Source organism: Pecten maximus, chromosome 2 (assembly GCF_902652985.1).
Source record: "Pecten maximus chromosome 2, xPecMax1.1, whole genome shotgun sequence".
Lineage (NCBI taxonomy): Eukaryota > Metazoa > Mollusca > Bivalvia > Pectinida > Pectinidae > Pecten > Pecten maximus.
Window position 1 is genome coordinate 46,914,463 of NC_047016.1, and position 13,445 is coordinate 46,927,907.

Here is a 13,445-nt window from a genome sequence, read left to right on the forward strand (position 1 = left end):
TCTTATATATGCACATTCATGTAATGCAAAACTGAGTCTCATGCACTTTAACTAGGAGTATTCAAGACTGAATTTAGTCAAAATCATCTATGCTGTTCTGGACAAGTAGTATTTGAAAAAGAATTTATTAGATGACAGACATTATCCCCATGACACAAGACCACTGGAGATTCAAATAGCTCACCAAATCTTTACTTACAATACCTGGTATGTTCAATATATGTATTTCAAAGAAGCAAAGTGAATGTAAGCTGAGAACATGTACAGGTAGAAATGTATTCATAAAAGTCTTCAAACCATTTCCCCTTATTCCAATAACATCAAACATCTCATGCTTGCCATTATCCCTATGAAACCCTCATAAATACACTTTCTCTAGTCCAATGATACAGTAAATGCCATACTTTTCTTTATATAAAATCCTTTTAAACAAATTCAGATTAAAATCGATTGACTTGAACTGAATGATATTCTAAATGATTTACATATATAGGCTTGCCACTGGAACACCCTGTCCCCTACAAAAGCCATTCTGGACCAGCACAGTGTCACTCAATGGAAAATTTGATGGACTAGGTGTAACTAAAAATGTTTTGGGCATGAATAACTGTTCATAGAAAGAGCTGATTAATTGGGTAACCTACATATACTTTAAACCTGCAATAACTACGGTTAGTAGATCATGACCAGCTCAGGCTCAATCTCCATGTCAAATTAAATGATTGTGTATAGGTTAAGTCTGTAATCAGTCGTAAGTGTGGAAAACCTTCACAGCCTGATAATGACCAGTGCAAGTAGCAATCCATATATATAATTACCATTTGGTCGTTGTTCATAATTATATACACATATACCAGTATATATATATAATATATGCATAAACATTACTTCATATTTTATCTATTAATCATAAATACCGAAACTATTCCTAAATCATTTAATGTCATTATATGTATATTTAATTACTTACATTAGTCAAATCATTTATAAATATCACATTAAGTATCATTCAATGCAATTTCATGACTAAAGCACTGTTTCAGAATAGTGGCATGGTTAAAGTTACAATATCAATTGTAAGTATTGTGGATATATGTATCAATTTAATAATTATAAGTATTGCTAATATATATCAATTTCATGAATCTGATTAATATCTACACTTTAATGAAACAAGAATTTCAACATTAATACTGGAGTATTGAAATTGTCAAAAACAATTACCTATTTATGCACAATAAACAAAAAACCCCAAAATGCAAGATACATTTGCATATTGGTTAAATTATTAGCACTATTATCAATATGTTTGTTTTTGTTAGTAGGGTTTTTTATCCAAAACTTAAAGAGTGAGGGATAAAAATACACATCTGTCTAAAAATCAACTGAAAAATGTCATAACGGTGAACAGATCAGCAAACTTTAGAGAATAGAAGAAACAACACTACAATTTGTTTCGCACACAGAACTACTAATTTTTAACAGAAACTAAGCTAGATACAACACTGGGTTAGTTAGTGTTCCAAACTCAAGTCCTGCCATGCATCCCAATATGACACCATTTGCCCACACCTATTAACTGAACTGAAGACGGTTGCAAAGTAGAAACAGTGTTTAACACATTTTAAAACAAATTGAAGGAAAAAAAAAGAAGAAAAAACACAAAAATTCTCATCAAAATTATCTTTTTTTTTTTTTTTATCTTTGAAATTTATATTTATGAAATTTATCAACTGGCAAAATACTACAATTGAAATGCTCACAATGTTATTATTATAGATGGTTGAAAAAAACCGTTTGAAACATATTTATTGACATATGTTTTAAAGCTGTTTTTAACCAAAGCATCAATTAATTACTCAAGAGGAACATAACTGCAACATTATGCTGACAAAATTCTAACATAAGAATACATAAATTAGAGACAGCAGGATATACACAGGTGCAAAGTGAAGCTCTATGTCGATAGAACAATTCGTCTCACAAACGATGAGAGAATCGTCAGTTATGATGACCAGATACAAAAACACCTTTAATAAATTACAACGGGACATACACAAAAAAGACATAGAACATGCTGTTGCATTCGCCACCACCATCACAGAGTATGCCAGATTATGTGATCATGATGTGACCAAGACAGGGGAGACAAATCAAGCAAAGTTTTACATTGGGAACGTGTTGATGAAGTGGAAGAAAGCTCAATTTGTTTATAAGGCCAAATTTTATATAGCAAACACAGGCCCTCAGTTTTCAGCATGCACCACGTAATTGAACTCGTCTGAAGAGTAAACATGAGGTTGAGCTTGTGATGTTAGATTTGGACAGTAAGCGTTAAGTACACATACTAAAGATAATTGTTCCTTTAATGTTAAAATTGTTTTATTGTAACACAAAGAAACAAAGATTTGAGGAAAGAAGGGAATTCACATTGTATCTAGTAGGAATGACTACCTACGTGGTTAGGACAATATAAATATGAACACAACTTTGAATGCTGATGGTTTTGTCTGCCATTACCTCTGGCCCTACGACATCACCAAACCGTGATAACACTGCTTTCTCTTCACTTTGTGAGGGACAATTTTCAAAGTTACTTTTACAATAGCTTATCATCATATATTTAAGTCAATTTACACCCAGGATTTTGTCCCAAACCCTACAGTGCTTAAAGAAAGAAATGTTTCCATGACCAGGTTGAAATATCAAGTAATACATTCCTTGGAAATTTGTTTTTTTCTCTTTAATTTGAAAGAATCTAAGTAACTTACAGCACCCTAGCTTATATAGTCTATTTCTTAATTTGTGAATTGTAACATAGAGCATCCTATAGATTATATAGTCCATTTCTTATTTTGTGAATTGTAAGAGATTTCGCTAAAAATTGACTTTGACCCCTACAACAGTGACCTACATAAAAGGATGCTTACATTAAAACATATATACCAATCTTTATACACGTTCTTACAAACTCTCATTCAGGCTGTACGGTTTTAAGTTTTAAAACTTACATAGAAAATCTCGTTATGGATGAAGCGTCCTGGAAAGAATTGCGTAAACCATAGAATATGACTGTTACTGAAGAATCTATGTTTGATTGTCAAAACTTTTCGGTAGGTAGCAGCATGAAATGATTCATAATATCTATATGTACGAGATATATTCAAATAAATTTAGTTTTCCCGTAAGTTTTGTCCAAACGAAATTTATACAGACAGTGATACTCACTAGGGTTTTAAACCTGTATCACTGAATAGAAGAGAGAAAAAAATTACAAAATGTTTGAATGCGATAAATGTGTTCTAACACATACACTGAATTACAAACTAAATATTGTCATATGCATTGTCTTTTGACGTGAAGAGGGCATCATCCAATTCTATCAATGGATATAATGTGTTAAACCAAAAAGCTCACAGGATTTTTCATATTGATGTACACTTTTATTAGAAGACTGGGCACCTTAAAAAAAAATGTGTAGAATACAAACTACACTCCGGGGAACTGAAAACACATCTTTCCTGGCAAGAGAAAAGTCCTGTGACACTGTGGTATTGAGTACATACAGGGCAGATACATTATTTGAGATTCTTTCAGAGAATCTTTCTTAAAGCTGATAACACAAAAAATATAGTGATGCTACAAAAATAGACAATTAAGATATGTTGAAGTCATAAGTATTTTAATATCAAATACATGTTAAAATTATTTCTTCTTCGAAGATGCAATACCTGAAATAAACACATTTTCGTACTAGTGAAGCATAAATCTTATGAAGACCTTGGTGACATTGTATTGACCCAACCGTTGATAGCTCAGTAGCCAGTGCATGTTGCTGTATTACCATGGAAACAATGCAGCATGCTAGCCATACTTGGCCCCAACAGGGGCTAGCCCAATCCATTACATGCATTGTCTATCTAAGTTAAACATTATCCTACTATATTCAACCAGGGTTCATTTCTATTTCATCAGCCATAGAAATGAATGAACCTTACAAATAATACAGGCTCTGCTCACAAAAACCGGCAGGTTTGCTTTGTCCCATCACAAAAACGTACACATATTTCTTTTGTTCAATTCATGCTAAATTTGTTTTTATTGATCATCATTTTTCCTATTCCCTAGCAAAGTTAAAACAATGCAGGTATAACCCCATTTAAAATATAGAATTTTAACAAAATTCATTTCTCAGGCCTGTCGAAAATTTTGTAAGCAGAGGGATCATATATATAACAATGTGAAAAAGCTTAATAAGATACTATTAATATTTAAATAGATAGATCTACTTCAAATGAAAAAGCTTTATCACTTTTCAAAACCTGTAGTAATGTTAAAACAGGAAAAAAAGTCACTTCATGTACGAAATTTTGAAATTACTTAAACTTGACATAAATTAAACAACACTGTATATCTAACCAACTGAACGGGACAAATAAAAGACCTATTGCTCTAGATGATATAACTCTCTAAGTTAATGTGTTCCACTTTTCTTGAAAATAAGTGAGATACGATGTACATATGTGCAACCAATATTTAGAGTAATATGCAAAATATATGGCAAGCCATTTGGCTGTTTCTAATCTGTCTATCCAACAATTGTTTATACACTAGATATAAATAATGTATTTTAAAGAATAATTTGTTACAAACAATCTAAATTCAATTAAACGAAATTTCTTATTATGTTTTATTAACTATGAAGATCTTTATAACTATAAATTATGTTTAATTTATCATATTTATAGTGTTATTGATATGGTACTTTCACAACAAAAATCAAAAGAAATGTTAACGTTAAAAGCCTTTATCGATCCTGAAACCTCGTATAATGTAGAACTATTGTGAAATTATGAAATTTGTTTAGTACTGCAGTAACCAATCAAACCGCTAAAAAGGGAGACAACCTCTTTATGGTAACTCCCCTTACCAAGGGAGACAACTGTTAGACCTCCCCTTACCAAGGGAGACAACTGTCAGACCTCCCCTTACCAAGGGAGACAACTGTCAGGCCTCCCCTTACCAGGGGAGACAACTCCCCGAAGGCATGAGCTCTCTACAAACCAAAGGCACGCACGCAGGTAATGATGAATATATAATATAATCAATAAACAGACATAGTACATACATACCGACGGGCCGTCTCATGGAGGGTATAAAGGCTTAGTTAAAATTGATAATAAGAAGGAGAAGTATACATTACCTGTGTGAGACAGACCAAATCCGGCCCACCTTCAATATAAGGGACACAAAGCTCAGTTAGTACAGACGTACTCAACAGCCACTAAGCCCCAGACTCAAAATACTTTTACCATCTAATTACGACAATCCTTTAAATCCTTTAAAGTTTTGGTAATATTTTTTGACATTTTTTTTTTTTTTTTGGTAATTTTGAAATTCCACCACCAGATTCCCACCACACCTTATCAAACACTAACGAATAGTGATCACATTACCAACCAAGTTTTTATTTAATGAAACCTAAAGGTCTTCATACTTTTGTGGCTCCTTCTTTAGTCTAACCCTTTTTAACAGTAGCATTTTGTGGGAACACTAAGAAGGCCTATATCTGCTCTCCCCATCCAATTTACACAAATTCAATCACCCCTTTTCCAGTAATGAATCTGTTCTTTTCTACACAGTTTCTAGTATTGAAACTTATATGTGAACTAGTTTCTAGTATTGAAACTTATATGTAAACTATGTTTTGCACAATGAATACTTTTTCAGTATTTTGATAAATATTTCAAGCATTATTGAAGTACTGCAAGCTGGATCTAACCTATGTGTATCTCATAATGGATAGTGATACTTCTTTTATACAACCTATTCTGATTCTATACACAAATACACAAATAATAATAGTAAAATCTTGATTATTTTACCAACTGAGTGAAGTAACGTATACAAAAACACAAAAATATTCAAAAAAAGTAAAACGAAACAGAATTTCAGGAAGAGGAATTACCTTGGGTGTAAGGATATCCATTAAAAGCTACTGAAATCAAACCAAAAATTCAACAAATTAATTTGAAAGAGAAATTTCAGCCTGATTAAGTTTACAATCATAAAACTACAAGATCATAGTAAGTCCTAGCCATAAACAACCATTAGTTCAGTCAAATGTGTATACAAAAGAGCACAGTTCTTCAAAATGATCAACTGTGACATTATTATATAATCCATGCATATGATATACCCCAAAATTGTATAACTTATAACTTTCAACAATTAATTTCGACAAATATCATTTACATGTATGAGGTTTCTACAGTCTACTGGTTCCTAACGGTAAGATTGTGGACAATTTACTACAATTCAATTTTAAAAATAACAGAGAGAACTTTACAGGAATCTTATTGCAATGAATATAGCGCACTCTCTCACAATACTAGTGCTCTGTTACAAACACGAATTACAAGATTTGGCCTAAAAAATACCCTTAAAACACAAATATCTTGACTGTTCCATATAGATTTTCAATTAACATAAGAAATATGTACATTTTAACATCATTTTTACGAAATTGAGATTTTTTTTATTATTATTAAATTATGATGTTAATGATATAAAGATTACATATTATGTTATAACAAAATAATAATGTTGGTAAGTTAAAGATAGTATTTTAATTATTTTTGAAGTTATAAATAGAATTGTTATCATTTTCTAATTATTTGCATGTAAAAGTATTCCGATTGATGCACTTTTAACATAAGCATTATCGTTACAACAGCACTTTTTCTTTCCGTCTCCCTCTCTCTCCTTCTCTATCAAAATGGTTACAGAGTCTGCATATTAATGTTCTTCATCATTGTTACCATCGTTATATAATCATTATGGTCATAATCCACAAAAGTGAACACTACACTCAGATGGACACAACAACAAAATGCCCACAACATCGTGTTGCCTCATCCAGTCATTGTTACTAGATAGCATAAAGCATGCAACAAAGAAGTTAAACACTGGTTCTCGGGGAATGAACAGGAAAACTAACCGTTCTAATATTACCATGGTAATGCTGTATGTTGCTGTGGTTAAAAAGTGCATGAAAGTGAATTTAGATGAAAAAGCACAGTGAATGAAGAATAGTTCATATCAGTCTACTGAGCAATCAACCAAGTTCAAGGTCACCACAAGGTCATCACAAGGTCACCACTTTGTTATAGATCTCAATTTACATTTTCTTACATAAGAGGTATACAGCATGTATGTACGCAAACCACAAATGTCACATGACCACAGGTATGTGATGAGCAAATGTATATGCTACACAATTGTCATGGAAATATATATTCCACTCTGCTACAATATTATACAGCACCTGCAAAGTGTCATAGTAATCACATTCAAAGGGGGGAAAAAACAACCAAGAAAGTCAGCGGGAAATGCTTCTTCTTATCTTTTGAATATATACACTTTTAGCATCAAATATATCTTTTTTTTTTTTTCTTGAAATCTTCTTCACAACAATATCTCGTTGACAGAAATGTCCGTCTAGTGGAGGAGGGTCCATCTGTGTACAAACCTGCGAGATTGTAAAACATCAGGCCAGGTATAAGAGTACTGGGCAGCCTCCGTAGTTACAATAAGTCAAGATAAAAAGGAGATACGTTACCTTGGTCACTTGTGGCGCCCCCTGTAACACTGCCGCCACTGCCACTGCCACTGCTGTTTGGGCCATTGCTCCCACTTGCTGTGCTTGTGGAACATCGTGTGATCGTTGACTTCATTTCGCACTACTTATGTTTATGAAACAGCTGGAAATCTGAAATAAAGTACAAGTAGAATCTAATACTAGAGTATTAAATGTGTTAAGTGCTATAGAAATGGAGGGGAAATATACCCATTCTGGAAAGTCCAGTGTCATGAAAATTAACAAATACTATGTATCAAATATCAATGTAAGCAAATCATGTGTTATGAAGCAAAAATAACTATATGTGTAGTGTGTACTTTTAAATATTGCATGAAATTGGACACATTAGCATTAGCTAGAGTAACAAAAATATGCAGCCATTTATTTTGGACATTTATAAATCATTAGTCTATATTCCAACAAACCACCCAATGTTTTGTATTGATATATCTCTTACACATAGTGTACATGTGTGACTAACTAAAAAGGTCAACATCTAACTTATTGATGAAAATCTTACAGGACATCAACGCCAAAGTAATACATTATTGAGAATCACAGAGGCCTCTCATCTATCAGCAGTTCACACAGGTTAAGGAAATCTTCCAGACAATTTTCCTCAGCACAATTTTCTTCCTGTGACAAATTGGCATCTCTCTGCAGGCAGATCTATGATTTTGGGGAGAAAATATGCAAGTCCCCTTTATCGTCCGATCTCAAAGTCTAAGAATCAGAACAACTTCCACTTGCCTGGATGATTGTATTTAGCAATTTCAGACGAACCATTCAATTTTACATACCAGTACATTTGATTTTTTTGTGCATCCAGTATATTTTTTTTGAGTATCCAGTCCGTGTTTTGGATGAAAGTCAAGTCTTTTTTTTTATATCCTCATATCTCTAATTTTCCTGTGAAAGAGGTGATCGGATTTCAGAGGCTCCAAATAAACTAAAAATCCTTGTTGATTAACACTTTGATGTGACATCCTTAATGACAAGATCAGACAACAAGATCAGACAACTGTATAATCTAAACAATACTGTTGCAGGAAGCAGGAAGGAAGCTGCCATATATATCAACACCAGCATATATCACAGATCAATCAGCAGTGAGCAGAACAAGATGCCCAGAGGGCCTGCATTGCTCACCTCAACACTTATAAATACCACTGTGATATAGTCTAATTAACCTTGATCTGATATTTCAATATCATGTAATATGATAATCACCAAATCAGGAGCCTATAGCATTTCTTTTATTGTTTTAATACAATGAATATATTAACTATTGTTAATTCAATTGCACGGCTGGCCATATAAGCTGTACTATGATCCAGTATTGATTATGTCTGTCATACTTTGGGTTTCCTATAATGTCGTGATCACGATGTAATGGTGTAGTATATGCTCTTCCATTACAGGTAAAACACACTACGGATGAAAAAGGTCAAGCAGTACAAGCAGGCTGAGGAAACGATCATTAACAATTACCGGTACTATCCAAGTTCGTTTCATCAGTAGGGGAGTTATAACTCATTAGCACTACTAGAGTAGAGATTATCTTTGTACACCTGTTCATTTTATTTTTACCTGGAATTACAAACTTAATAGGTACATGAAAACGTTTTTACTTGGGTAGCTCATTTTCACATTATTTCATACTCACTTCACATAAGAAAATTGACAACCTAACAGCTGTTTTCCTCCACACCTTTCATGATATACTGTGGAGCAACCTTTAATATACATGTATATGCATCACAAAACTTAACTATAAATGTCATTTCCAGAGGACGCCATTCTGTTATCCTATGACCAGCTCACTCTATAAATATCATTTTCTTCCCATGGGTCTCCTCCATATTTTACCAGTCCATATGCCATGGTGTGTGATGATTTTTGATTCATTTTAACTCTCTTTTCTAGAGGTAAAAAAACATCCCTAATTTATTACTTTTCTAGAGGTAAAAAGCCTTCCCCAATTTATTACACCACATGTTCAATCGAATGCGAAGCCATAGATTGCTGTGCCATTTCCAAACTGAGGGATCCTTGTCACAGTTTTTTATTAGAGTAAATCCAAGCACTGACCGCTGTCAGATATAGACATCCATTCTTTAACAGGCCTCACAACTGGGTACAAATTAAGTTGTCAGTTTACTTGTTCATGGTTTAAGAAACCTATGGAGCAGCGACTTTTCCGTCATCAGTTGACCATAATGTTCATATCCTGGGTAGTTTATGTACGTCCTTATTGGTAATATAATTTATAGAGGAGCAAAGATTCTTTGTTTTCAGTGGAGAAATATGCATCCATCTTAAAGACCCTTTTGTTCTGCATAACCACAGCTGATTTTTTATCTGTAAACTCTGATATAATATATAATGTTGGGTATAAAAAGACTTTGCAAGTTTTCATAGCAATTACTATGCAAAAATGTTGAGGTTTCCACTTAACTGGTTACGTTACTGACAGAGAAAATGAATAAGAGATGCTGATCTACAGACAAAAGAATGCTCACCTGTCTTGTTCAACAACGAGCTAGATCCAAAAGTCATGGAGAGTATGTCCCATTTTCAATCAAATCCATCTAAAATAGACACAGAATATATGTTTACACAGAAAAATCATTAGAATTAAAATGCCAATAAAAAGGTCATATCTAACATTTTAGAATGAAGAGATATGGTCCTGTTCAGCAATATACTAGATCTGATCGCAGGGATCCCATGTGTTGCATAATAGGAAACTCCTGCTGTATACCTAATTAAATTAAGTCCTGTGTTGCTTTGTATAATCAGAAAAAATTCCCTGGATCATAACACTAATACTCCTGTTCACTTCATGAAAATTTATCCATCCTCACATACTACAATATGTTTGAGTATGATTACGAGCACTTTTGCTTTTGTATAGTTGGTGAGACGAAACCTAGCAATAGGCGGAGTGCAATAGGCGGAGTCGTGTAGGTGGTAAACCAGTAAATAAGTAGCATTTTGGCAATTACAACAATCTTTACTACCTCCCCCCCCCCCCTCACCCGTCACAAAACAAACTTACAATCACAAAATGATAGCTTTCAGCTGAAAGATATGTCCATATTCTCTAAAAATATTTTGTGCAAGAGAGAAAGATATGTGAAGAATTCACATAAACTTGTTATAATGCATGAAAAAATTGGACCGATCTTAATTTCTTTTTATTTTGTTCAATAAGAAATATGAGTGAATATTGTCTACATAGAATTGATTATCCTTGGAGCTGTAGGACTCTGAATAATGCTACGTAATATGTCTGTCACTATATAACCAAAATTCTCAAGAAAATGTGACAGACTGACTGCTGAACAGACAAAGAAGAGTCCTGTCTGGTTGGACCAGATATATATGTAATTCAGATCAGATGTGGCCTCAGTTAACTGTATGGTATATATGCTCTAAAAATAATCTGCTTTGTTACCAGGACATGTATTTAATGGTTCATCATATGTTATACAGCTATATACTATGTACATACCTACATGTGTTATAAAGTTGATATAGGCCTTCTGATCCCCACTACTGCCAAAGGGCTGCTCCTGGTGTTCTCAGGAGTAGGGCGATATAAATGGGTCAATGGTGCCGAGATTCACCTGTAAATTATAAACAGTCTGATAACCCAACATTATTCAAACCAGACAGCAGATCCAGAGTTTTCAGAACTGTTAGCAGAAAGCTTGAAACTAAAGCTTAAGGAAAGAGTTTCCCGTGCATCAACTGTAAAAACATCCTCTTTCATTCAGAATTCTCTATAAATGTTGTATCACATCACGTAATACAGTGGAACGTCGCCAAACCTCTATCTTTCATAAATCTCCAAACTTATCCTTCTCAAAACCAATCACTTTGATACTCAACCAAACGGCCATGTGAACAGATTACAGAATTATTTCTTCATAGTTAATCCAAGATCATTCCTGTCATGTGCTATATCCCCTTTTACCAGAGAAAAATATCACATACACATGTTCATGTCGCTTGCAAACCCACCATTTCTCATCACCAGAATAAGGGAGTCATTTGAATTACACCACCATTTCTCATCACCAGAATAGGGGAGTAATTTGAATTACACAACACTTTAAAAAGCTTAGCAGTTGGCACCATTTTGGTGACAGATTTTTCAAAACAAAGAAACATCAGAACATCAAGGGAATAGAGAATTGTTCTTCTCCTGATAAAATTATTTATATTTTATTTAATTGCAATGATCCATGCGAATTGCCAAAATTTCTGATGATCCACAAGATATTAATTTTTTCTTCTCCTAAAATTCTCTATTTTGACCAGATTCTGGAAGCTACTTCAGTGCTCTAGATAATATTCATATATGTGTATTTATTTTATGCACATATCTTACAAGCATAAATGTGTATTTATTTCATGCACATATCTTACAACAACCAAACAAAATGAACTGGCCAAATTCACAAAAAAAAATCTGCATAATTGTATCGGATCCCGGATACAACTCAAATTTTTAGCTGATTATATACATGTAATAAAAGCAATGTTTGCCTAATAACTTTGCCTGTGACAAGCGCTGTCCTGATCATGATATATGAAATGTATATGGCGTTATTAAAGCAACAATCGTTAGCCTATGAAGTGGGTTTGGAAAGGATTTTCCTGGACAGAACATCTGTCTGAATCACAAATTGACATATAATTATTGAAGAAATGTTAGGACTTGGAAACAATTTACGAGGAATATGCAGCAGTGATAAATCTAGGATTTATGGTTGTGGGTCCATGGGACCCACAAGTTTTTAATGTATGGGTCCTAGTAACTGCTGCCGCAGGCAGCAGCCGAGGAGCGAAGCGACGAGGTGGGGAAGTGCGGGAGGTGGCAGTGGCCCCCTCCTGCTAGGGGGGTATGGGGGGTCTCCCCCAGAAAAATTTGAGAATGTGGATGCAAAATCCTGCATTCCGAGCATATTTCAAGTAACAATTCATACTTTTGACATTGTCAGAAATGTTCTTTTTTCTAATTATATCACAAAAATTAATACTGTATGGCTTCTACACCTCATCCCTACCCAGCCTAAAACATCCTGGTTACACCATCAGGGCCCGGGAAAAGCACTTGTCCGCTCGTCCTGACGAGTAGATTTCCCCGACGGACGAGTGGTTTTAATTGTCAACTAGTCCGTCGGACGAGTAGAATTTCTCTATGTTATTTCAGTATTCGTTAATAAAATTGCTTAAAATTTGATGCATTGTTAGTTATGTATTCTTTTTTGTGCCATTATTACGGAAAATAGTAAAATTACTGCATGATAGCAGGTAAGTAGGACTATCTACGTCTGTAAATCGGAAGTCATGTACGATGACCGATAACCTCCGAGTGTTCCGGGTGACATGTTAGTATAATGGGTGTTGTCCGAGGATGTCTGCATAAAAATGGCTCAACGAAAATTGGATGGTTATTTTTATTGTCAGTCAACCTGAAAAACAGGATGGCAGTTGTGTTGACACGACTGATTCAAATGAAAATGGTAACCCTTATGATTTCTGACAAATAACTGATTAAGTCACATGTACAGCTATATTTTATACTGGTTCATTGAAAACTTTCTCACAATTTCTAGCGTAATGTGACCTATTTCCCGATGTTTACATTTGCTACATTCCTGTATTAGTTGAATCATCTGTCTTTCTATCGATGGATTAAAACTTTACTAACGTAATGAACATTATAAGATCAAGCGTAAACGTATTGAATACAATTGGTAAACAGCCATGTGAAAAATGAGAATGTTGT

At 33.9% G+C, this 13,445-nt stretch overlaps 1 protein-coding gene across 4 annotated transcripts in view; it reads right to left on the minus strand.

Moving 5' to 3' along the window:
• LOC117322296 (NK-tumor recognition protein-like) overlaps positions 1-11,274 on the minus strand; it is a 29,576-nt gene extending 18,302 nt beyond the window's left edge. Inside the window, exons 1-4 of one of the 4 annotated variants that reach the window (XM_033877122.1) lie at positions 11,160-11,274; positions 10,165-10,233; positions 7,622-7,771; positions 3,012-3,040 (exon numbers count right to left, since the gene is read on the minus strand). Coding sequence is in view for 2 of the 4 variants with exons in the window: in XM_033877121.1 (XP_033733012.1) it covers positions 7,622-7,736 (115 nt within the window). In the remaining 2 variants the exon portion in view is untranslated. Of the gene's footprint in view, positions 1-3,011; positions 3,041-5,203; positions 5,233-5,968; positions 5,999-7,621; positions 7,772-10,164; positions 10,234-11,159 lie in introns of those variants that run through there. The other 3 variants (XM_033877121.1, XM_033877120.1, XM_033877124.1) reach the window with 3 other exon arrangements.
• Between the last annotated feature and the right edge of the window lie 2,171 nt (positions 11,275-13,445).